At 38.8% G+C, this 26,538-nt stretch overlaps 1 protein-coding gene across 2 annotated transcripts in view; it reads left to right on the top strand.

The window, feature by feature from the left end:
- Positions 1-3,143: 3,143 nt before the first annotated feature.
- The window catches only part of LOC132764841 (tyrosine-protein phosphatase non-receptor type 11-like), an 83,675-nt gene continuing 60,280 nt past the window's right edge, over positions 3,144-26,538 (top strand). The window contains exon 1 of one of the 2 annotated variants that reach the window (XM_067473007.1): positions 3,144-3,224. In XM_067473007.1, the coding sequence (XP_067329108.1) occupies positions 3,211-3,224 (14 nt within the window). In that variant the 5' untranslated portion in view covers positions 3,144-3,210. Of the gene's footprint in view, positions 3,225-24,978; positions 25,177-26,538 lie in introns of those variants that run through there. The other variant, XM_067473006.1, reaches the window with a different exon arrangement.

Here is a 26,538-nt window from a genome sequence, read left to right on the forward strand (position 1 = left end):
TGTGCAATTTGCATGACCTCACCCAGTCCACCACCAAAGGCACCCCAGTGTTTCTGACTCTCTCCATTGGTGTGGAATTTGCATGGCCTCACCCACTGCCTCTCCCTTAATCCTTTCATTTTCTTTTCTATAGATTGCCATCTATTATTATTATTATTATTATTATTAGTGTTTCCTCCATCAAAGGCATCCCAGTGTTTCTGACTCTCTCCATTGGTGTGGAATTTGCATGACCTCACCCACTGCCTCTCCCTTAACCCCTTCATTTTTTTCCCTATGGATTCCCATCTGATATTATTATTATTATTATTATTATTATTATTACTGTGTTTCCTCCACCAAAGGCACCCCAGTGTTTCTGACTCTCTCCATTGGTGTGGAATTTGCATGACCTCACCCACTGCCTCTCCCTTAACCCCTTCATTTTCTTTTCTATGGATTCCCATCTGATATTATTATTATTATTATTATTATTATTATTATCAATGTGTTTCCTCCACCAAAGGCACACCAGTGTTTCTGACTCTCTCCATTGGTGTGGAATTTGCATAACCCCGCTCACTGCCTCTCCCTTAACCTTTTCCTATTCTTTAGAGAATACTAGAGAGGTTTGGGGAGAATTCACCATGATTTAGAGGAGTTGTAGGTACTGGGATGTATAGTTCACTTGAAATCTAAGAGCGCACTGAACTCCACCACAGACACCCCAGTGTTTCCGACTCTCTCCATTGTTGTGAAATGGACCTGGAACTAACTTGGCACACAGAAGACCCATGGCCAACTAAACACACTGGCGGTCTTTGTTTCTTAATGACGAAATGTTTATGTTCTTATTCTGACGTTTGTACATTTTTCGGTGCTGGTCATTGATCGTAAATAAATGCATATATATCATGACCTCATTCATTAAATAGGGTTTTCTTAGAAGCAAGGAAGACCTCAAAATACTATTATCAATATTGTATGTATATGCAATATATTATATTATTAGCCTAGGACAATATTAGTATTATATATTACTATATTGTACTATATCACTACAATGCAATATTATTAGTAATATGACATGTAATATATAATTATTATATTATTGTGTTGTATTATTATTAGTATTATATGGTATTACATTATAATATTATGATCAATATGTGTATAATTATTTTATCATTAGTATTATTTTATTTTATTACATTATAATATTATGATTATTATAATATGTACATACAATATATTATATAATTAGCATAGCACAATATTAGTATTATTTATTACTATATTGTACTATATCACTATAATGCAATATTATTAGTAATATTACATATATATAATATAAAATTATTATATTGTATTATTGTGATCATTATAAAATGTAAATACAATATATTATATTATTAGCATAGGACAATATTAGTGTTATATATTACTATATTGTATTATACCACTATACGGCAATATTATTAGTAATATGACATGTAATATATTATTATATATTACATAATATATAATAATATTGTATTATATTATAATATTATGATCAATATGTGTCTATGCAATATATTATATGATTATTATATTTTATTACATATTAATATTAGTATTCTATTTTATTACATTGTAATATTATGATCAATATGACTATATACAATATATTATATTATTATTATATTGTATTACATTATAATATTATTATATTATATTATATATATTATTATTATATTGTATTATAATATTATGATCAAGATGTGTATATCCAATATATTATATTATTATTATATTTTATTACATTATAATATTATTATATTATATTATATTGTATTTATATTGTATTTATTGTATTGTATTGTATTATATTTATAAATTATATTATGTTATATTATATTATATTTATTATATTGTATTGTATTGTATTTATATTATATATTGTATTGTATTTATATTGTATTGTATTATATTGTATTATACTTATATATTATATTAGTAGGTAGGTAGGTAGTCCCCTGACATTAAGTCCAGTCATGTCTGACTCTGTGGTGTGGTGCTCATCTCCATTTCTAAGCCGAAGAGCCAGCGTTGTCCGTAGACACCTCCAAGGTCATGTGGCCGGCATGACTGCATGGAGCGCCGTTACCTTCCCGCTGGAGCGGTACCTATTGATCTACTCACATTTGCATGTTTTCGAACTGCTAGGTTGGCAGAAGCTAGGGCTGACAGCGGAAGCTCACGCCGCTCCCCGGAATCGAACCTGCGACCTTTCGATCAACAAGCTCAGCAGCTCAGTGCTTTAACCCGCTGCGCCACCGGGGGCTCCCTATATATTATATTATATTATATTATGTTATATTATATTATATTTATTATATTGTATTATATTGTATTGTATTGTATTGTATTATATTGTATTATATTATATTGTATTATATTTATATTATATTTATTATATTGTATTGTATTGTATCATATTATATTATATTATATTGTATTTATATTATATTGTATTGTATTGTATTGTATTTATATTTTATTGTATTGTATTATATTATATTATATTGTAGTGTAGTGTATTTTATTGTATTGTATTATATTTATATTTATTATATTGTATTGTATTGTATCATATTATATTATATTATATTGTATTTATATTATATTGTATTATATTATATTATATTGTATTTATACTACATTATATTATATTGTATTATATTTATACTATATTATATTATATTGTATTGTATTTATATTATATTGTACTTTATTTATATTATATTATATTGTATTGTATTATATTTATATATTATATTATATATTATTGTATATTATAATATTATATATTATTGTATATTATTATATTATATTATAATAGATTAGATTAGATTAGCCTGGCCCCCTCTTATTGGGTGCCTGTCTCTTTAAAAGCAGCTGCGGCGTCGCTAGGCGGGGCCTGTTGCCAGGCAGAGGGGATTGGAGGAGCCGGGGTTTCCCTCTGCTTTCGTCACGGGCAGGGAGGGCTTCCCCCTGCTGCAGGCACGTGGCTCTGCCAGCCCGGTTGGGCGGGGGCGCGGGGGGCGTGGCCGCTCCGTCCTCGGGCCAATGGGCTTCCCGGGCGCCTGTCCATATAAGGAAGAAGGGGGCGTGTCCTGGGGTGGCGGCTGGCCTGGGCTGTGGGGCGCCACTCCTTCCATTGGCGGCGGAGAGAGAGGAGCCTCTGCCATGACCTCCCGCAGGTAAGGCTGATGGGAGGATGCTCTGGGGCAAATCCTTGGTCCTTCCCATAAGAAGGGGAAATCTGAGCATGTGCAGAGTGCAGAATTCCTCCATTGCAGGAGCTCAGGGTGAATCAGAACCCAAATAATAATAATAATAATAAGAGGAAAGAGGAGCACAGAAATAATAATATATTATAATATAATATAATATAATATAACAATATATAATTATAGTATTATTAATAATATTTGTATATTATATTCCTAATTTATCTGTGTTATTTATTATAATATTTGTTGTATATTATTATTATTATAAAAACAGTAATATAATAATAATAATAATAATAATAAGAGGAAAGAGTAGCACAGAAATAATAATATATTATATTACAATATAATATAATATATAATTATAGTATTATTAATAATATTTGTATATAATATTAATAATTTATCTATGTTATTTATTATAATATTCGTTGTATATTATTATTATTATAAATAACAGTAATATAATAAATTGTAATAGTTTTAACAATATCTAATCATATTTATTATATTAGAGTAATAATAATTTATGAACAATATAATAATATAATATAATATATATATATATATAGTATTATTAATAATATTTATATATTATATTAATGATAATTTATGTTATTTATTATAATATTGTAATAGTTTTAACAATAAATATCTAATCATATTTATTATATTAGAGTAATAATAAATTATGAACAATATAATAATATAATATAATATATATATATATAGTAGTATTATTAATAATATTTATATATTATATTAATGATAATTTATGTTATTTATTATAATATTGTAATAGTTTTAACAATAAATATCTAATCATATTTATTATATTAGAGTAATAATAAATTATGAACAATATAATAATATAATATAATATATATATATATAGTAGTATTATTAATAATATTTATATATTATATTAATGATAATTTATGTTATTTATTATAATATTGTAATAGTTTTAACAATAAATATCTAATCATATTTATTATATTAGAGTAATAATAAATTATGAACAATATAATAATATAATATAATATATATATATATAGTAGTATTATTAATAATATTTATATATTATATTAATGATAATTTATGTTATTTATTATAATATTGTAATAGTTTTAACAATAAATATCTAATCATATTTATTATATTAGAGTAATAATAAATTATGAACAATATAATAATATAATATAATATATATATATATAGTAGTATTATTAATAATATTTATATATTATATTAATGATAATTTATGTTATTTATTATAATATTGTAATAGTTTTAACAATAAATATCTAATCATATTTATTATATTAGAGTAATAATAAATTATGAACAATATAATAATATAATATATAACAATATATATAGTAGTATTATTAATAATATTTGTATATTAATAATAATTTATCTATGTTATTTATTATAATACTTGTTGTATATTATTATTATTATAAGTAATATAATAAATTGTAATAGTTTTAACAATATCTAATAATATTTATTATATTATAGTAATAATAATTTATGAACAATATAATATATATATATAGTATTATTAATAATATTTGTATATTATATTAATAATTTATCTATGTTATTTATTATAATATTTGTTGTATATTATTATTATAAAAACAGTAATATAATAAATTGTAATGGGTTTAATAATAAATATCTGACAATATTTATTATATTATAGTAATAATAATTTAACTATATTTTATTATAACATTTATTGTATATTTATATATTATAATAAATTGTAATGGTTTTAATAATAAATATCTAATAATATTTATTAGAGTAATAATAATTTATCTATATTATTTATCATAATATTTGTTGCATATTTATTATTATTATTATAAATAATAACAATAATAATATTAGAATGAATTGTAAGATAATAATAAATATCTAATAATATTTATTATATTATGGTAATAATAATTTATATTATTTATTATTATTATTCTAACAGTAGTAAATATAATAAATTGTAATAGTTTTAATATTAAATATCTAATAATATTTATTGTATTAGAGTAATAATAATTTATCTATATTATTTATCATAATATTTGTTGTATATTTATTATTATTATTATAAATAATAACAATAATATTAGAATGAATTGTAAGTTATAATAATAAATATCTAATAATATTTATTATAGTAATAATAATTTATCTATGTTATTTATCATAATATTTGTTGTATACTTATTATTATAAATAATTATTATTAGAATAAATTGTAATAATTTTAAGAATAAATATCTAATAATATTTATATTATAGTAATAATATTTTTTCTATATTACTTATTATAATATTTGTTGTGTATTTCTTATTCTAAATAACAGTAATAAATTGTAATAGTATAAATAATAAATATGTAATAATTTTTATTATATTATAGTAATAATAATTTATCTATATTATTTATCATAATGTTTGTTGTATATTTATTATTATTATAAATAATAACAATAACAATATTAGAATGAATTGTGAGTTATAATAATAAATATCTAATAATATTTATTGTATGATAGTAATAATAATTTATATTATTTATCATAATATTTGTTGTATATTATTACTATTATTATAAATAATAACAATAATAATATTAGAATGTATATAGTATATTTATTACAATAAATTATACTAATTATAATAATAAATATTATAAATAATATAATAAATAAATTATTATTTATAATATTTATTATTATAAGTAGTGTAAATTATACTAATTATAATAATTAATGGTATAAATATTATAATAATAATATAAATATAAATAGTAATAATTTATTTATTATATTATTATTTATGATATTTATTATAATAATTAGTGTAAATTATACTAATTATAATAATAAATAGTATAAATATTATAATAATAGTATAAATATTATAAATAGTAATAATGTATTTATTATATTATTATTTATGATATTTATGATATTTATTATTATTAAATATAATAATATAAGAATAATATAATAATAAATTCTTATATTATTAAAAATAAATAAAAATAAATAAAAATAAATTATTATTCTTTAAAATAAATTATACTAATTATAATAATAAATATTATAAATAATAATAAATATTATTTATAATATTTATTATATTTATTATTATTAAATATAATAATATAATAATGATATAAAATAATTATTATTTATAATATTATTACAATTAGTATAATTTGTAACAAATATACAATAGATGTAATAATAAACAATAATATAGATAAATTTAATTATATAATAATATATTATTATTTCTGTGCTACTGTTTCCTCTTATAATAATAATATAAATAAATAAATTCTTATTTTTTTGGTATTATTTCTATTATTATTCAAGGGAGGATAATGACAGCTCAGAAGGGCGCCTCTGTGCATGGGCAGAGTGCAATATTTCTTGCTTGGGGTAGGTCAAGGTGATTCTGAGCGCTAACCCGATGGACTAATAAATAATAATAATAATAATAATAATAATAAGATAAACAGCATGGAAATTATTATTATTATTATTATTATTATTATTATTTCTGTACTACTGTTTCACTTATTATTATTATTATTAGTATAATTATCCTGCATGGAAATTATTATTATTATTATTATTATTATTATTATTTCTGTACTACTGTTTCACTTATTATTATTATTATTATTATTATTTCTTTACTACTGTTTCACTTATTATTATTATTATTATTATTATTATTATTATCCTGCATGGAAATTATTATTATTATTATTATTATTATTATTATTATTATTTCTGTACTACTGTTTCACTTATTATTATTATTATTATTATTATTATTATTATCCAGCTTTTACTCTCCATAAGGAGTCCCAAACTTTAAAAGCATTGCAATACAAGTTAAAATATGCCAATATTATAATAGTGTCAATCATTATTGGTATCAAAACAACAACCATAGTGTGAGTCCTATGCCTCTGGATTGCAGCGAGATGTGTTTATGCTCAAAGGCATTCATTCTGAGCCGCCGTTCGGAAGAGCATTTCTTCCAGCCTGACGTCACTCGCTTTGACCTTCTGGCCTTTGAAAAATCCCCCACAACATTCCCAAAACCGTCATCCTGAATAGTCACGTTGTCATGGGTTGAGGATGTCGGGCCAGACATTTGGCAAGGTCCAGACAGGCCATTTTCTTGCTCTCTTTGTATAGTTGTAGTACGTGATAGTTGTAGAATGTCGGTTTATTTATCATGTCAGAAGCTTCTGAGAAGTTTCTGAGACTCCAAGCGGGGAGGGGAGAGCAGCCGTGCTCGGCGCACGCCTGCTCTCCCCTCCTCGCTTGGAGTCTCCACCTGTCCATCTCTTCCTTTTTGGAAACAGACAGCGAATCCTCCCACCTGAAGCCCTCCTCGGCCTCTCAAAGGGAGGGCTGTTTCTGAGACTCCAAGTGGGGAGAGCAGGCGTGCTCAGTGTACGCCTGCTCTCCCCTCCCCGCTTGGAGTCTCCAACTGTCCATCTCCTTATTTTTGGAAAAAGACAGCGAATCCTCCCATCAAAAGCCGTCCTCCGCTGTGATTCAACAGCCAAGGAGAGGGCTATTTCTGAGACTCCAAGTGGGGAGGGGAGAGCAGGCGTGCTCGGCATACACGTGCTCTCCCCTCCTCTCTTGGAGTTTCCACCTGTCCATCTCTTCCTTTTTGGAAACAGACAGCGAATCCTCCCACCTAAACCCCTCCTCTGCTGTGATTAGATGGCTTCTTAGACAAAGGGAGGGCTGTTTCTGAGACTCCAAGCGGGGAGGGGAGAGCAGGTGTGCTCAGCGCACGCCTGCTCTCCCCTCCCTGCTTGGAGTCTCCACCTGTCCATCTCTTCCTTTTTGGAAACAGACAGCAAATCCTCCCACTAAGAGCCCTCCTCGGCTGTGATTGGACGTCCCCTCAGGTAAGGGGAGGGCTTTTACTGAGACTCCAAGCAGGGAGGGGAGAGCAGGCGTGCTCTCCCCTCACCGCTTGGAAGCTCCACCTGTCCATCTTCCTTTTTGGAAACAGGCAACGAATCCTCCCACCCAAAGCCCTCCTCGGCTGTGATTGGACATCCCCTCAGTCAAGGGGAGGGCTGTTTCTGAGACTCCAAGCGGGGAGGGGAGAGCAGGCATGCTCTCCCCTCCCCTCCCCTCTTGGAGTTTCCACCATCCATGCTCAGCGCACGCCTGCTCTCCCCTCCCTGCTTGGAGTCTCCACCTGTCCATCTCTTCCTTTGTGGAAACAGACTGGAAATCCTGCCACCAAACGACCTCCTCGATTGTGATTAGATGGCCTCCCAAACAAAGGAAGGGCTGTTTCTGAGACTCCAAGCGGGGAGGGGAGAGCAGGTGTGCTCGGTGCATGCCTGCTCTCCCCTCCCTGCTTGGAGTCTCAGAAATGGCTTCCCTTTGTTTGGGAGGCTCTCAGACAAAGGGAGGGCTGTTTCTGAGACTCCAAGCGGGGAGAGTAGGCGTGCTCGGTGCACGCCTGCTCTCCCCTCCCCACTTGGAGTCTCCACCTGTCCATCTCTTCCTTTCTGGAAACAGACAGCGAATCCTCCCACCAAACAACCTCCTCTGCTGTGATTGGACAGCCTCTCAGCCAAGGGGAAGGCTGTACCTAAGACTCCAGGAGGGGAGGGGAGAGCAGGCGTGCTCTTCCCTCCCTGCTTGAAGCCTCCACCTGTCCATCTCTTCCTTTTTGGAAACAGACAGTGAATCCTCCCACCAAAAGCCCTCCTCGACTGTGATTGGATGGCTTCTCAGCCAAGGGGAGGGCTGTTCCTGAGACTCCAGGGAGGGGAGAGCAGGCGTACTGTACTCGGTGTATGGCAGTGTGGTGCGCATGTGCGGGAGAGGGAGAGCATGTGAAGCTGGACGGAGGTTCATGACAGAGAGTACCTTCAAGGCATGGGGATTTTGTGTGAGAAGTTTGGCTTTTGTTGGTGGGATTCAGAATGCTCTTTGATTGTAGGTGAACTATAAATCCCAGCAACTACAACTCTCAAAAGTCAAAGTCTATTTTCCCCAAATTCCACCAGTATTTACATTTGGGTATATTGAGTATTCTTGCCAAGTTTGGTCCAGATGCATCATTGTTTGTGTCCACAGTGCTCTCTGGATGCAGGTGAACTACAACTCCCAAACTCAAGGTCAATGCCCACCAAAGTATTTTCAGTAGGTCATGCAAGTTCTCTGTGCCAAGTTTGGTTCAATTCCATCGTTGGTGGAGTTCAGAATGCTCTTTCATTGTAGGTGAACTATAAATCCCAGCAACTACAACTCTCAAAAGTCAAGATCTATTTTCCCCAAACTCCACCAGTGTTTGTATTTGGGCATATTGAGTATTCTTGTCAAGTTTGGTCCAGGTGCATCATTGTTTGCATTCGCAGTCTTCTCTAGATGCAGATGAACTACAATTCCCAAACTCAAGGTCAATGCCCACCAAAGTATTTTCAGTTAGTCATGCGAGTTCTCTGTGTCAAGTTTGGTTCCATTCCATTGTTGGTGGAGTTCAGAATGCTCTTGGATTGTAGGTGAACTATAAATCCCAGCAACTACAACTCCCAAATGAGAAAATCACACACATACCCAACCCCAGTAGTATCTGAATTTGGGCGTATTGGGTATGTGTGCCTTTTCCCCGCCAGCCGCTTGTGCCGCTTCCTCTCGAGAGCGCTGACTGGATGGAAAAGAGAGAGGCAACCAGTTTCCACTTGCAGGTGAACAAGCAATAACCGTCGCGGAAAGTTTTGGTGGCTCTTGCTCGAAAAACACGCATTTCTAACCGTGGCGCCTCCAACCTCTGCCCTCAAAAGGACCCGTTTTTCAAGTTCAGTGGTCAACTGACCAAAGCCTGGGAGAATCTTTTGGGAGGGAAACAACAAGAGTGTCGCCTTGGGAAGGGTTTCTATTTGAAAACATGAAGTTCAAAAACTTGGCATGATACTAAATGTCCTTTGAGCAAAAGCTGGCCAGGAAGGAAGGAAAAAGAGGGAAGGAGGGAAGAGGGAAGGATGGATGGATGGAAGGAAGAAGAAAGGAGAAAGAGGAAGGGAAGGAGGGGAAAAGAGGGAGGGAAGGAGTAAGAGGGAGGGAAGAGGGAATGAAGGAAAGAGAAAGAGGGAAGGAAAGAGGAGTTAAGAGGGAAGGAAGGGACCAAAGGGAAGGGAGGGAGGAGAAAGATGGAGGGAAGGAGGTAGGAAAGAGGGAAGAAAGGAAGAATCACAGGGAAGGAAGGAAGGAAGGAAGGAAGGAAGGAGAAAGAGGATGGGAAGCAGGGGAAAAGAGAAAAGGAAGGAGTAAGAGGGAGGGAAGAAAGGAGAAGGAGGGAGGGAAGAGAGAATCAAGGGAAGGGAAGAGGGAGAAAGATTGAGGGAAGGAGGTAGGAAAGAGGGAAGGAAGAAAGGAAGAACCACGGGGAAGGAAGAGAGGGAGGGAGGGAGGAAGGAAGGGAGGGGAAAGAGGAAGGAGTAAGAGGGAAGGAAGAGTGAAAGAAGGAAGGAGAAGGAGGGAGGGAAGGAAGGAAGGAGGGAGGGAGAAAGGAAGGAAGGAGAAAAAGAGGGAGGGAAGGAGGTAGGAAAGAGGGATGGAATAAAGGAAGAACTGCAAGGAAGGGAGGGAGGGAGGAGAAAGAGGGAAGGAAGGAGTAAGAGGGACAGAAGGAGGAATGGAAGAGGGAAGGAAGGAACGAAGGACCAAAGGGAAGGAAGGAAGGAGAAAGAGGGAAGGAACAAAGAAGGGAAGAGGGAAGGGTGGAAGGAAGGAACAAAGGGAAGGAAGGAAGGAGAAAGATTAAGGGAAGGAGGGAGGAAAGAGGGATGGAATAAAGGAAGAACCGCAGGGAAGGAAGGGAGGGAGGAAGGAAGGAGAAAGAGGAAGGGAAGGAGGGGAAAAGAGGGATGGAAGGAGTAAGAGGGAGGGAAGGAGGGATGGAAGGAAGGAATGCATGACCAAAGGGAGGGAGGGAGAGAAGGAGCGAAGGAAGAAAAGTAGGTGAAAGGGGGAGGAAAGAGGGAAGAAAAGACGAAAGGGTGGAAAGGAAGAATGGATGGAAGGAGAAAGGGGTAGAGGAGAAAGGAAAGAGAGAAGGAAGGGAGGGAGGGAGGAGAAAGAGGGAGGGAAGGAGGGATGGAAGAGGACAGGAAGGAATGAAGGACCAAAGAGAGGGAGGGAGGGAGGGAAGGAAGGAAGGAAGGAGGGAAGGAAGGAAAGTAGGTGAAAGGGGGAGGAAAGAGGGAAGAAAGGGTGTAAGGGAAGAATGGATGGAAGGAGAAAGAGGTAGAAGAGAAAGTAAAGAGGGGAGGAAGGAGGGGAGGGAGGAAGGAAGGAGAAAGAAAAAGAGGGGGAAAGAGGGAAGGAAGGAGTAAGAGGGAGGGAAGGATCGATGGAAGAGGGATGGAAGGAACAAAGGACCAAAGGGAAGGAAGGAAGGAAGGAGAAAAGAGGGAAGGAAGGAGGAAAGAGGGAAAAGGAAGGAAGGGGGGAAGGAGAAAGAGGGAGGGAAGAGGGAAGGAAATAAAGATGGACCAAAGGGTGGATGGAAAGTATGGAAGGGAGGAAGGGAAGGATGAAAGGAAGGAAGGCGAAAGAGGGATGTAAGGGAGGGAGTGAAGGAGGAAGGAAAGAGAGAAGGAAGGATAGGATAGGATGGTGAGAGCCTGAGAACAGAGCCCAAGGGGCCACATCCAGCCCCCAAGCCTGGTTGTAGCGTGGGTCCATTTCCGAGCTTGGGAAGAATGTCTTTGGGTCTCCAAACCCCCAACCAGTCTTTTGTTTTGATTGTTGGACAGCTCTGACCATCAGGACCTTCTTCCTAATGTTTGGGGTGACCTCCTTCGGCATCTACCAGCCACTTTGGCCTGTAGGACGGAGGGAGTGATGGGACCCAAGTGTTATTGTCTGTCCGGACTTTGGGGGCCTTTGGAGGGAGAGCAGGACCCATGGCTTGAGCCTTTGTTCCAGTGTCCTCCTCCTCCTCCTCCTTCTTCTTCTTCCAGGAAACATGTCTAGGGGAGTTGTTTAATCAGGCGGCGCAGCTTGTCCGTTTGGCGGGTTTCCTGCTTTGGGCCCGAAGGGACAATCGGAAACCGAGCCGCTCGAAACCAGGCCGTGTCTCAGGAAATACGGTGCTTCCTGGACGGATTCTCCCCTCCCCGCCGTCCCCACCTTCTTGCATTCTGAATCCTTGCGCAGCATGCGTTTCTCCAAGTATAATAGTCAGGAAAGCCCGCGAGATTGAATTCCCGCTGATGTTGTGAAAGCAGAACCTTATTTATTTACCCGATTAAGTGCTTTCCCCCAAAAAAGATGGAAGGGATGCCTCGCAAACCATTAAAGCAATTTGTCTGGAGAGGGAAAACATAAAAAAAACATTTACCTACAGAAAACGAAATATTTTCTGCGGGGAAATATTGCGTGCTATTAAAACGGCGAGAGGAGATATACCTGCGCTCGATATTTCTCGTGCTTCCACTCCGTTTCACCTGTCAAAGGTGATCTGTAGTTTACCCTGGGCAATGGGACAAATATTGTCCCAACTGGTATTTGGACTTTCCCTCCCAGAATTCCCGGACAAATTGGACAAACTGGGTGGGACTTCTGGGAGTTGGAGTCCGAAAGGATAAGGGAAGAAAGGAGAGGAAGGAAAGGGGGAAAGGAAGAAGGAGGGAAAGCGGGAAGGGAAGAAGAATGGAAGGTGGGAATACTCACCATCAATCTCTTCCATCTCAATGAACATCTCAGTTGGTGTAGCCTTTCGAGTAAAGGAACTTGAAGAGTACTCTGTATTCCACTGGTGGGGAAACGTCACCATCAACCTCTTCCACCTCATCGAACGTCTCCTTTGGTGTGCGGACTTTCGAGTAAAGGAACTTGAGGACTGTTCTGTCTTCCATCCTGTGATGGGGAATCCTCACCATCAACCTCTTCAATCTCATCGAACGTCTCCTTTGGTGTGCGGACTTTCGAGTAAAGGAACTTGAGGACTGCTCTGTCTTCCATCCTATGATGGGGAATCCTCACCATCAACCTCTTCAATCTCATCGAATGTCTCCGTTGGTGTGCAGACCTTCGAGTAAAGGAACTTGAGGACTGCTCTGTCTTCCATCCTATGATAGGGAATCCTCACCATCAACCTCTTCCACCTCATCGAACGTCTCCTTTGGTGTGCGGACTTTCGAGTAAAGGAACTTGAGGACTGCTCTGTCTTCCATCCTGTGATGGGGAATCCTCACCATCAACCTCTTCAATCTCATCGAATGTCTCCTTTGATGTGCGGACTTTCGAGTAAAGGAACTTGAGGACTGCTCTGTCTTCCATCCTATGATAGGGAATCCTCACCATCAACCTCTTCCATCTCATCGAATGTCTCCTTTGATGTGCGGACTTTCGAGTAAAGGAACTTGAGGACTGCTCTGTCTTCCATCCTATGATAGGGAATCCTCACCATCAACCTCTTCCATCTCATCGAACGTCTCCTTTGGTGTGCGGACTTTCGACTAAAGGAACGTGAGGACTGCTCTGTCTTCCATCCTATGATAGGGAATCCTCACCATCAACCTCTTCCACCTCATCGAACGTCTCCTTTGGTGTGCGGACTTTCGAGTAAAGGAACTTGAGGACTGCTCTGTCTTCCATCCTGTGATGGGGAATCCTCACCATCAACCTCTTCAATCTCATCGAATGTCTCCTTTGATGTGCGGACTTTCGAGTAAAGGAACTTGAGGACTGCTCTGTCTTCCATCCTATGATAGGGAATCCTCACCATCAACCTCTTCCATCTCATCGAACGTCTCCTTTGGTGTGCGGACTTTCGACTAAAGGAACGTGAGGACTGCTCTGTCTTCCATCCTATGATGGGGAATCCTCACCATCAACCTCTTCCATCTCATCGAACGTCTCCGGGCTATACGGCCATGTTCTGGAGGCAATTTTTCTCCTGACGTTTCGCCTGCATCTATGGCAAGCATCCTCAGAGGTAGTGAGGTCTGTTGGAAGTAGGAAAAATGGGTTTATATATCTGTGGAATGACCAGGGAGGGACAAAGGACTTTTGTCTGCTGGGGCTACATGTGAATGTTTCAGCTGATCACCTTGATTAGCATTCAATGGCTTGGAAGTGCCTGGGGGGAATCTTTTGTTGAGAGTGATTTTATGTGCCTGTTTGTTTCCCCTCTGTTGTTTTGCTGTTGTAATTTTTGAGTTTTTTAATACTGGTAGCCAGATTTTGTTCATTTTCATGGTTTCTACCTTTCTGTTGAAATTGTCCACATGCTTGTGGATTTCAATGGCTTCTCTGTGTAGTCTATATTCCATTGGTGGGGAATCCTCATCATCGACCTCTTCCATCTCATTGAACGTCTCCGTTGGTGTGCGGCCTTTTGAGTAAAGGAACTTAAAGAGTACTCTGTATTCCACTGGTGGGGAATCCTCACCATCAACCTCTTCAATCTCATCGAACGTCTCCTTTGGTGTGCGGACTTTCGAGTAAAGGAACTTGAGGACTACTCTGTCTTCCATCCTATGATGGGGAATCCTCACCATCAACCTCTTCAATCTCATCGAACTTCTCCTTTGGTGTGCGGACTTTCGAGTAAAGGAACTTGAGGACTACTCTGTCTTCCATCCTATGATGGGGAATCCTCACCATCAACCTCTTCCATCTCATTGAACGTCTCCTTTGGTGTGCGGACTTTCGAGTAAAGGAACTTGAGGACTACTCTGTCTTCCATCCTATGATAGGGAATCCTCACCATCAACCTCTTCAATCTCATCGAATGTCTCCTTTGGTGTGCAGCCTTTTGAGTAAAGGAACTTAAAGAGTACTCTGTATTCCACTGGTGGGGAATCCTCACCATCAACCTCTTCAATCTCATAGAACGTCTCCTTTGGTGTGTGGACTTTCGAGTAAAGGAACTTGAGGACTGCTCTGTCTTCCATCCTATGATGGGGAATCCTCACCATCAACCTCTTCCATCTCATCGAACGTCTCCGTTGATGTGCAGACTTTCGAGTAAAGGAACTTGAGGACTGGGTCCATTCTCAGACCTCCCTCCCCTTCTACACCTGTAAAATCAAGACCGTTACGAGTTCTGAGTTGTAAATTGGCACGTATCCTATAGAGACTTATGTTGTTTCACATGTGTAGTTTCAACATCCTGTGATAAATAGAAGTGGATCAGGGGAAATCTTTAATGAACACCCCTCGTAATAGCTTTGTGCAGAAAACAACTTGGAAATAATTATTTTTGGAATCCCCCAGGAAGCATGCAGCCTCCGCGATACATATCTTATCTTCAAACATATGGCTAAGGGAAGCATGTTGCCGTTACATTCGTAATTTATGGAGGGGGGTTGTTGTCTAGAGTGTGTCCAAATCGAACGTTGCTTTGGAAACACCTGAGGACAGTTCCTTGCAGTTTTAGCGAGTGTATTTTTCTTGACTCATCCCCATGTTATGGATGTTCTGTATTTTGTATTTTCTGTATTTTGAAGTGCAGCCATGCTCGATGACAGAATATGAAATGCTGAATCATCCGAAGGAGGAGTGTGAGTGAGCTTGATTGAAAGAGGACCTACGTTTCCGGTTACGTCTTCCTGCTTCCAGCTTGAGAGTTGTTTTTATTTTTGAGATAATGGTGGCAAAAAATGCCTGTGACCGGCATGCAAAATATATTTGGAATGTGTCCCATTCTTCACCTGTTTTTCAATGGACCTTTGTTGGCTGGTGGCAACGAAAATAGTAGCTATGTCTCAAATTTCATATCCTCACCATCAACCTCTTCCATCTCATTGAACGTTTCTGTTGGTGTGCGGCCTTTCGAGTAAAGGAACTTGAGGACTGGGTCCATTTTCAGAACCTCACTCCCCTTCCACACCTGTAAAATCAAGACCGTTACCAGTTGTGAGTGGTAAACTCAGAACTTGTGGTTTGTCAGGGTCAATCCTTTGACTCCTCACGTTTCCAGCTCCTTTTAAAATGTCCCGGTTTCTCTCTCCTTTTCCACTTCCCTCCCTTGTCCTCAGCGTCCTTCGTTTGCGCCAAACTGAGTTCAAAAAATGAAAGTCATTTGTGATCCTGCTCAGGGATTGCTCTCGAACAACAATAATAAAGTTATACAGTGTAACCCTGACTTAAGAGCATCCTAACATAAGAGCGTTTTGAGTTAAGAGCCATAGCTTGGCCCTGGTTTTGCTTTGGCATACAAGCAGCATTTTGAGTTAAGGGCGAGCGCCAGCGCAAGAGTCCAGGGCTTTACGGTTTCAAGAGAGCAGCCTCTGGGCCTTGTGTCTCTGTGCCTCGTGCCTCCAAGCCTTGTGCTCTTGTCTGCTTGGGAGATTGCTGCCTGCTTTGCTATTGTCCGCTTTGAAGAACTTTGGGATAGGCAAAATAAAGTTATTCAGTGGAACCTGGGCTTAAGATCATCCCAACCTAAGAGCGTTTTGAGTTAGTATGAGAAGTTTCCAGTGTTAGTAGGCCTCAGTATGAGTAGGCCTCAGTGTGAGGATGGTCTGATGTGAGAAGGCTTCAGTGAGAGAAGCCCCAGGTTTAAGACCTTGCATGTGAAGCTCCAGTTTGAAGGCCTCATGTGTAAAGCTGTGTGTAAAGCTCCTGAGAAGGTTCTAATGTTAGTAGGCCTCAGTACAAGTGGCCTCAGTATGAGAAGGTCCCAGTGTTAGTAGGCCTCAGTATAAGTAGGCCTCAGTATGAGAAGGTTCCAGTGTTAGTAGGCCTCAGTATAAGTAGGCCTCAGTATGAGAAGGTTCCAGTGTTAATAGGCCTCAGTATAAGTAGGCCTCAGTATTAGAAGGTTCCAGTGTTAGTGGGCGTCAGTATAAGTGGGCCTCAGTATGAGATTCCAGTGTTAGTAGGCCTCAGTATAAGTAGGCCTCAGTATGAGAAGATTCCAGTGTTAGTAAGCCTCAGTATGAGTAGGCCTCAGTATAAGAAGGTTCAAGTGTTAGTAGGTCTCAGTATGAGTAGGCCTCAGTATGGGAAAGTTCCAGTGTTAGTAGGCCTCAGTATGAGTAGACCTCAGTGTGAGGATGGTCTGATGTGAGAAGGCTTCGGTGAGAGAAGCCCCAAGTTTAAGACCTTGCATGTGAAGCTCCAGTTGTAAGGCCTCATGTGTAAAGCTGTGTGTAAAACTCCTGAGAAAGTTCGGTGTGAGAGGAGGCTCTGTGAGAGGAAAGCTGTTTATCTGCATGAGGAAGAATTCATAAAGGAAGGGCTATTACTTTGACATAAGAGCAGCATTTAGAGTTAAGAGCAAGCACCAATGCGAGAGTCCAGGGCTTTAGGGCTTCAAGAGAGCAGCCTCTGTGCCTTGTGCCTTCGGGCCTTGTGCTCTTGTCTGCTTTGCGAAATTGCTGTCCGTTTTGCTATTGTCTGCTTTGAGGAATTTTGGGTTAAGAAAAATAAAGTTATACAGTGGAACCCAGAGTTAAGAGCATTTTGGGCTAAGAGCCACCACTCAGTCCGGATTTCGCTTTGATAGACAAGCAGCATTTTGAGTTAAGAACGAACACCAACGTGAGAGTCCAGGGCTTTAGGGCTTCAAGGGAGTAGCCTCTGGGCCTTGTGTCTCCGTGCCATACACCTCTGGGCCTTGTGCTCTTGTCCAATTTGAGGAGCTTTGAGTTAGTTGATTTTGTGTAGTTTTTATTCCTGGTCTGTTTGGCTTCATGAAGAGAGAGAGAGAGGGAGAGCAAGAGAGGGATGGAGGCTGGAATGAGGTCAGGAGGAAGAAGAAAAGGATGTTTCTGCCTCTTCACGTCGTGCTTCCTTGTGATCTCCAGTGTCCGTATCTCGTCCTGGCGGAGGTGGAGGTGGGATCGTCCGGAGAGCAGCCACCTGCTAATCCCCTCCATTCGTAACGCAAGGAAATCTGCTCTTAAATAGACCCAGGGCTGCTATATCCAGCCTCAGGGATGCTAAATATAAAAGGAAGATCCCTCTCGCCACCTTTTCCCCAGCTCCGGTCCCCTTAGCAGCCTGGGTAAACAGAGGCTAAACACGGAAAGATGCTCCACGGAAGTGAAAACGAGGGACAAGGGGGACCGCTCCGTCCCTCTGGTCTTGGAAGCAGAGCCAGCTGGCCGGCCGCCAAGGGCGGACAAAGCAAGGCCAAAAAGGCCTCGGGGAACAAAAGCCCTCTGTCTCCTTTGGGGCTCGTGAAGCCTCATTTGCTTGCTGGATCGAAAACAGTGGCGATTCAAAGATTGCACCTGTGTGGAGGCTAAAATGTGCATCGTGTCCACGAGGCATCCTCCGACTGCCCTCCCACGTTAGTCTTTCAAACTCATATCGTCATCATAGGCTATCTCTTGTGTCTTCCAAGCATAGGGTCTTCGCGGTGGATCAAAGTTTCAAGATGGAAGTCGGTCCCAGCCAAGGTTGGCTTGATGCCCTGGCGCATTTCTCCCTTTCGCCCTCCTTTCATGCCTCTTCGAATTCCCCAGCACTGCTGGTCACAGCTGACCTCCAATTAGAGTGTTCAATGGCCAAGGTTTCCCAGTTCTTGGTGTCTATGCCACAGTTTTTAAGGTTAGCGTTCAGCCCAGCTTCGGAGAGCTTCTGTTCAATCATTTCAAATCTCTCTGCTTGAGCGGTGATGGCACGATCGTCAGCATAGATATAACTCTCTGTCCCTTCTGGCAGTGGCTGTTCATTTGTGTAAATGTTAAACACTGATGGTGTAACCTACGTTTCCCTGCAATGGGCAGTAAGAGCACCTAAAGCTTCGGAGAGCTTCTGTTCAATCGTTTCAAATCTCCCTGCTTGAGCGGTGATGGCACGATCGTCAGCATAGATATAACTCTCTGTCCCTTCTGGCAGTGGCTGTTCATTTGTGTAAATGTTAAACATTGATGGTGTAACCTGGTTTTCCCTTTAGTAGGCAGTCACGGCACCTAAAGCTTCAGAGAGCTTCTGTTCAACCATTTCAAATCTCCCTGCTTGAGTGGTGATGGCAGATCGTCAGCATAGATATAACTCTCTGTCCCTTATGGCAGTGGCTGTTCATTTGTGTAAATGGTAAACACTGATGGTGTAAACTGGTTTTCCCTTTAGAAGGCAGTAACGGCACCTAAAGCTTCGGAGAGCTTCTGTTCAATCATTTCAAATCTCTCTGCTTGAGCGGTGATGGCATGATCGTCAGCATAGATATAACTCTCTTTCCCTTCTGGCAGTGGCTGTTCATTTGTGTAAATGGTATACATTGATGGTGCAACCTGGTTTTCCCTTTAGTAGACAGTAATGGCACCTAAAGCTTCAGAGAGCTTCTGTTCAACCATTTCAAATCTCCCTGCTTGAGCGGTGATGGCGTGATCATCAGCATAGATGAAACTCTCTGTCCCTTCTGGCAGTGGCTGGTCATTTGTGTAAATGTTAAACATGGGGCAAGCATGCTCCCCTGAGGCAGGCCGTTCTTCTGTTTTCGCCATCTGCTTCTCTGGCTCTGGAACTCAACAAAGAAGCTCCTGTTTTGTAGCAGGTTTCTTATGAAGCCCACTAACAGCATCAAGTGATGACATGTGTTGCATAGGACAGAGTTGCCACAAGCCTTCCATTTTGATGAGGCGATGGAAAGTTGAGGTCACAAAGGGGTTTGGTTCCGCTTGGCCCGCTCCGAGGAGGAATGGCTGGCAAGGCAGAGGTTGCTTGTTCAGAGTCAGTGGGCCAGAGCCATTGTCGTGTGAAGAGCTGCTTTCTCCTGAGGAGAGTGAGTAGGCCGCAGCCTGTTAGAGTCAGTGGGGAAAAGCTAGTGTCGCCCTGAGGAGAGTAAGTAGGCCAAAGCATGTTAGAGTCAGTGGGAAAAAACTAGTGTCTTCCTGAGGAGAGTGAGTAGGCCAAAGCCTGTTAGAGTCAGTGGGGAAAAGCTATTGTCTTCCAGAGGAGAGTGAGTAGGCCGAAACCTGTTAGAGTCAGTGGGGAAAAGCTAGTGTCTTCCTGAGGAGAGTGAGTAGGCCGAAACCTGTTAGAGTCAGTGGGAAAAAGCTAGTGTCTTCCTGAGGAGAGTGAGTAGGCCCAAGCCTGTTAGAGTCAGTGGGGAAAAGCTAGTGTCTTCCTGAGGAGAGTGAGTAGGCCCAAGTCTGTTAGAGTCAGTGGGGAAAAGCTATTGTCTTCCTGAGGAGAGTGAGTAGGCCCAAGCATGTTAGAGTCAGTGGGAAAAAGCTAGTGTCTTCCTGAGGAGAGTGAGTAGGCCCAAGCCTGTTAGAGTCAGTGGGAAAAAGCTAGTGTCTTCTTGAGGAGAGTGAGTAGGCCAAAGCCTGTTAGAGTCAGTGGGAAAAAGCTAGTGTCATCCTGAGGAGAATGAGTAGGCCAAAGCCTGTTAGAGTCAGTGGGAAAAAGCTAATGTCTTCCTGAGGAGAGTGAGTAGGCCAAAGCCTGTTAGTCAGTGGGAAAAAGCTAGTGTCTTCCTGAGGAGAGTGAGTAGGCCAAAGCCTGTTAGAGTCAATGGGAAAAAGCTAGTGTCGTCCTGAGGAGAGTGAGTAGGCCAAAGCCTGTTAGAGTCAGTGGGAAAAAGCTAGTGTCTTCCCGAGGAGAGTGAGTAGGCCAAAGCCTGTTAGTCAGTGGGAAAAAGCTAATGTCTTCCTGAGGAGAGTGAGTAGGCCCAAGCCCGTTGAGAGTTTGTGGACTAAAGTTATTGTCCTAGGAAAAGTTAATAGGCCGAAGCCTACTAATTGCTAGTGGAAAGTTATTAGGGAAAAGCTTAGTGGCAACTATGGAAGTCGGTTGACTGAAACTTTCTCCCTGCTTGTGAAGAGTTAGTAGGCCAAAGCCGGTCATTGCCTGTGGCTGCCATACCAGCGTTGGCTCCGTCTGCAAGAAATGGGCATTTCCCCAAACAAAGACTTGGGCCGAAGAACAAATCCGACTTCCGTGTTTCTTCACCGCAATCTGCACATTGGCTCAGATTTCTCCGTTTTCTGAACTTCATTGCATTTAAAAATGAGGTGAGAAACATCTTGATATCCCTACGGATGTCCCGGTCCTAAAACACTCTCTGCTTCATTTGGAAAAATGCTGCACTCGCAGAGCTCAGGCGGTGTTGTATTTCAGTGTCAATGTTGACTTTTGTGGAGAGGTGGCTGCCAAGGTAGTAGAAATGATAATTTCATGATTTTCTAAAAAATGTTGATCTTCAGTGTAACAACCGAGTTACCTATGTGCCATTACATGAATGCTTATGGATATCACTTGTTCAAAGAGTTGGCTTCTAACAAGGTCATGCTTTTCTTGACTGGTGGTTTTCAAAAGGTGGCCTCCACATTTTGCCAAACTGATGTGACATCATTGTTTACCTTACTTATACTGAGGCCTACTAACACTGGAACCTTCTGATACTGAGTCCTACTTACAACGAGGCCTACTTACAACGAGGCCTACTAACACTGGAATGTTCTCATACTGAGGCCCACTTATACTGACACCCACTAACACTGGAACTTTCTCATACTGAGGCCTACTAACACTGGAACCTTTTCATACTGAGGCCTACTAACACTGGAACCTTCTCATACTGAGGCCTACTTATACTGAGGCCTACTAACACTGGAACTTTCTCATACTGAGGCCTAGTAACACTGGAACCTTCTACTACTGAGGCCTACTTATATTGAGGCCTACTAACACTGGAACGTTCTCATACTGAGGACTACTTATACTGAGGCCTGCTAACACTGGAACTTTCTCATACTGAGGCCCACATATACTGAGGCCTACTAACACTGGAAACTTCTCATACTGAGGCCTACTAACAGTGGAACCTTCTACTACGGAGGCCTACTTATATTGAGGCCTACTAACACTGGAACGTTCTCATACTGAGGCCTACTTATACTGAGGCCTACTAACACTGGAACTTTCTCATACTGAGGCCCACTTATACTGAGGCCTAGTAACACTTGAAGCTTCTCATACTGAGGCCTGCTTATACTGAGGCCTACTAACACTGGAACCTTCTCATACTTATTTCCCATTGCCTGTGGAATCTCCAATAATTTGCCCACCGAGGTGGGTTTGTTGAGTCCTGGCCGAGGAGACAACAGGGTCTGGAGAGGTTCCAATTTTGGACCACAACTCCCAGTTCAAACAATTGAACATCACTAGGATAACCAACTAGGCTGTTTTGTGCAGAAAAGCATGCTCTTTGTGTGTCTGTTTATTTTGATATCAGTTCTATTTTTAGTGGCCAGGCAGAGTGAGCCTTGATGACAGATTTACTAGCTGTAGTGTCTGCTGCGGCCGGTGTTGTATCCCAGGGAGATGTTTTTCCTTCTGACTCAAACCAGATAGTCCCAACGTCAATTGAACACATCCTGTTTGGTTGTATAGAGCGAAAGGGGGAGGGAAGCATTGCTAATGTCCTTTTGAGGCTAAATGATGCTGGAGGAGCGGATGTGGGGAGAGACGGGACACAGGAGAGGCTCTGCGCCAGAGAAGCCTGGAAACCTTCTTGAGGTGGTGGTCTGCCCCTCTCCCCTAGCCTTGTCTACCCCAAGGGTGGGCAACCTGTGGGGCGTAGTCTCAAATCACACAGACCAATGTTTTCTCTTCCTTAAGAGGCAAAATAATATGATTGTATTATTTACAAGAACAAGATTTCCACATCACAAATGAAAGTCCTTTTTACTTCCTTCTTTGCTTCCACGCTGGGATTCTATCTCATGCAGATCAACAGCTTTGCTCTCACAGAGCCTCCTCTCACACTGAACTTACTAAGGAGCTTTACATACAGCTTCACACACGAGGTCTTAAACCTGGGGCTTCTCTCACCGAAGCCTTCTCACATCAGACCATCCTCACACTGAGGCTTACAGTATATTCTGGCGTATAAGACTACTTTTAACCCAAGAAAATCTTCTCAAAAGTCAGGGGTCGTCTTATACACGGGTGTAGTCTTATGCATGGGAGTTGTCTTAACTCTATATTTTAACTGGAAAAGTTGGGGGTCGTCTTATACGCCCAGTCGCCTTATATGCCGGAATATACGGTACTTATACTGAGGCCTACTAACACTGGAAACTTCTCATACTGAGGCCTACTTATAATGAGGCCTACTAACACTTGAACCTTCTCATACTGAGGCCTACTCATACTAAGGCCTACTGAAACCTTCTTATACTGAGGCCTACTTATACTGAGGCCTACTAACACTGGAACCTTCTCATACTGAGGCCTACTTATAATGAGGCCTACTAACACTGGAACCTTCTCATACTGAGGCCCACTTATACTGACACCCACTAACACTGGAACTTTCTCATACTGAGGCCTACTAACACTGGAAACTTCTTATACTGAGGCCTGCTCATACTGAGGCCTACTAACACTGGAACCTTCTCATACTGAGGCCTACTTATAATGAGGCCTACTAACACTGGAACCTTCTCATACTGAGGCCTACAAACATTGGAAATTTCTCATACTGAGGCCTACTCATATTGAGGCCTACTAACGAACCTTCTCATACTGAGGCCTACTTATACTGAGGCCTACTAACACTGGAGCCATCTCATGAAAAACGGGACTTTGAAAACTCTCTGTCTGCACTTAAACCTGGGCGTTCTCTCACCGAAGCTTTCTCACACCAGGCAATCCTCACACTGAGGCCTGCTAATACTGAGGCCTACTAACACTGGAGCCTTCTAATGAAAAATGGGACTTTGAAAACTCTCTGTCTGCACTTAAACCTGGGGGTTCTCTCACTGAAGCCTTCCCACACCGGGCAATCCTCACACTGAGGCCTACTTATACTGAGGCCTACTAACACTGGAACCTTCTAATGAAAAACAGGACTTTGAAAACTCTCTGTCTGCACTTAAACCTGGGGGTTCTCTCACCGAAGCCTTCTCACACCGGACAATCGTCACACTGAGGCCTACTTATACTGAGGCCTACGAACACTGCAGACTTCTAATGAAAAACTGGACTTTGAAAACTCTCTGTCTGCACTTAAACCTGGGCGTTCTCTCACCGAAGCCTTCTCACACCGGACAATCCTCACACTGAGGCCTACTTATACTGAGGCCTACTAACACTGGAGCCTTCTAATGAAAAACAGGACTTTGAAAACTCTCTGTCTGCACTTAAACCTGGGGGTTCTCTCACCGAAGCCTTCTCACACCGGGCAATCGTCACACTGAGGCCTACTTATACTGAGGCCTACGAACACTGCAGACTTCTAATGAAAAACGGGACTTTGAAAACTCTCTGTCTGCACTTAATCCTGGGGGTTCTCTCGCCGAAGCCTTCTCACACAGGGCAAGCCTCACACTGAGGCCTACTTATACTGAGGCCTACGAACGCTGCAGCCTTCTCATGAAAAATGGGAGTTTGGAAACTTTTTAGAAAAGTCTGCCCTGGCTGGACCTTTGTGATGCTGAATTCCCAGCCTTCGTGCTGGAGGCTGTGCCTTTGCTCTGACGCTGAGAGCGGGCAGGAAGGGAGGCTGACGTTCTTGGCTGGGAGCACTGTGTGCAGATAAACTCCTGTGGTCTTAGCAACATGTTGCTTTGTGCTGTAAATGTTTGCGGTTAACTTGTGAACACGACCGTCAACAATCTGCCCCGTCCATCTGCACATAGCCACCTTCTGGAGTCGCAACGTGGTGCGTGCATTTCCTGCCTCATCCCCTTTGTGACTCCTTCCTCCCCCCCCCCCCCCCCATACATCTGTAGGAATCTCACAAGCACGACAACTTTCTTGGCACATCCCGTATTTCACCGAACGACAGCAACCTTCTGCCATTTGCCCCATTTGGAGGAAAGCTTGGAGGGGGAAAAAATTAAAAGCCAAGAGATGAGTGATCCCCAAATTTGGCTTCTTGCTTTTCCAACTCCAAGTGCACTTCTCTTCCCATACAGGTCAGTGTTTTTCCTAAAGGCCACATAGCAATGTATTTGCAACAAATGTGGTGCATTTGGAGATGGACTATTTTTAATTTATTTTATTTTTTATATTTTATCTTTTGTATTTTGTATTTTATATTTTGTATTTTATTTTTTATTTTTTATTTTTTATTTTTTGTATTTTGTATTTTATTTTTTGTATTTTATTTTTTATATTATATATTATATATTATATTTATTTTATATTTTATTTTTTGTATTTTGTATTTTATATTATATATTATATTTATTTTGTATTTTATTTTTTGTATTTTGTATTTTATATTATATATTATATTTATTTTGTATTTTATATTTTGTATTTTATATTTTGTATTTTGTATTTTGTATTTTGTATGTTATATTTTATATTTTATATTATATACTATATACTATATACTATATACTATATACTATATACTATATACTATATACTATATACTATATACTATATATTATATTTATTTTATATTTAATTTTTTAATTTTTAATTTTTTATATTTTATATTTTATATTTTATATTTTATTTTTTGTATTTTATATTTTATATTTTGTATTTTATATTTTATATTATATATTATATTTATTTTATATTTTGTATTTTGTATTTTGTATTTTATATTATATATTATATTTATTTTATATTTTATATTTTATATTTTATTTTTTGTATTTTATATTTTATATTATTTTATATTTTATATTATTTTATATTTTATATTATTTTATATTTTATATCTCCATTTATCTCTCCATAAAGAGACTCAAAGCAGCTCACAATAAAAAACAATGACAACTTAAAATACTCAAATACACAATAGTAAGTATATCGTTATATATTATTATATACTATAATTAGTACCAAATTTAATATATTAGTATTATTATATTACAATGTTATTACTATATATTGCAATATTATTACTTTAATAATATATATTGCTATATATAGTAATAATGTAATACAGTAATAATATATAATATTTTATATATATATATATATATATATATATATATATAATTCAGTCGCTTCCCACTTTTCATGACTGCATTGTATTACTAGTACTATTTTGTATTATAATATTATAACTAGTATTATATTGTATTACATTATAATATTATAAATATTATATGTATATTTAATATATTATATTATTAGCATACCACAATATAATATTAGTATTATTATATTACAATATTATTACTATAATAATATATGTTACTATATATAGTAATAATAATTTGATTATATATATATATATATATATATATATTTGTTGTTTATTCATTCAGTCGCTTCCCACTTTTTATGACCGCATGGATATTGTACTATTACTA

The sequence above is a fragment of the Anolis sagrei genome, chromosome 13, assembly GCF_037176765.1.
Source record: "Anolis sagrei isolate rAnoSag1 chromosome 13, rAnoSag1.mat, whole genome shotgun sequence".
NCBI lineage: Eukaryota > Metazoa > Chordata > Lepidosauria > Squamata > Dactyloidae > Anolis > Anolis sagrei.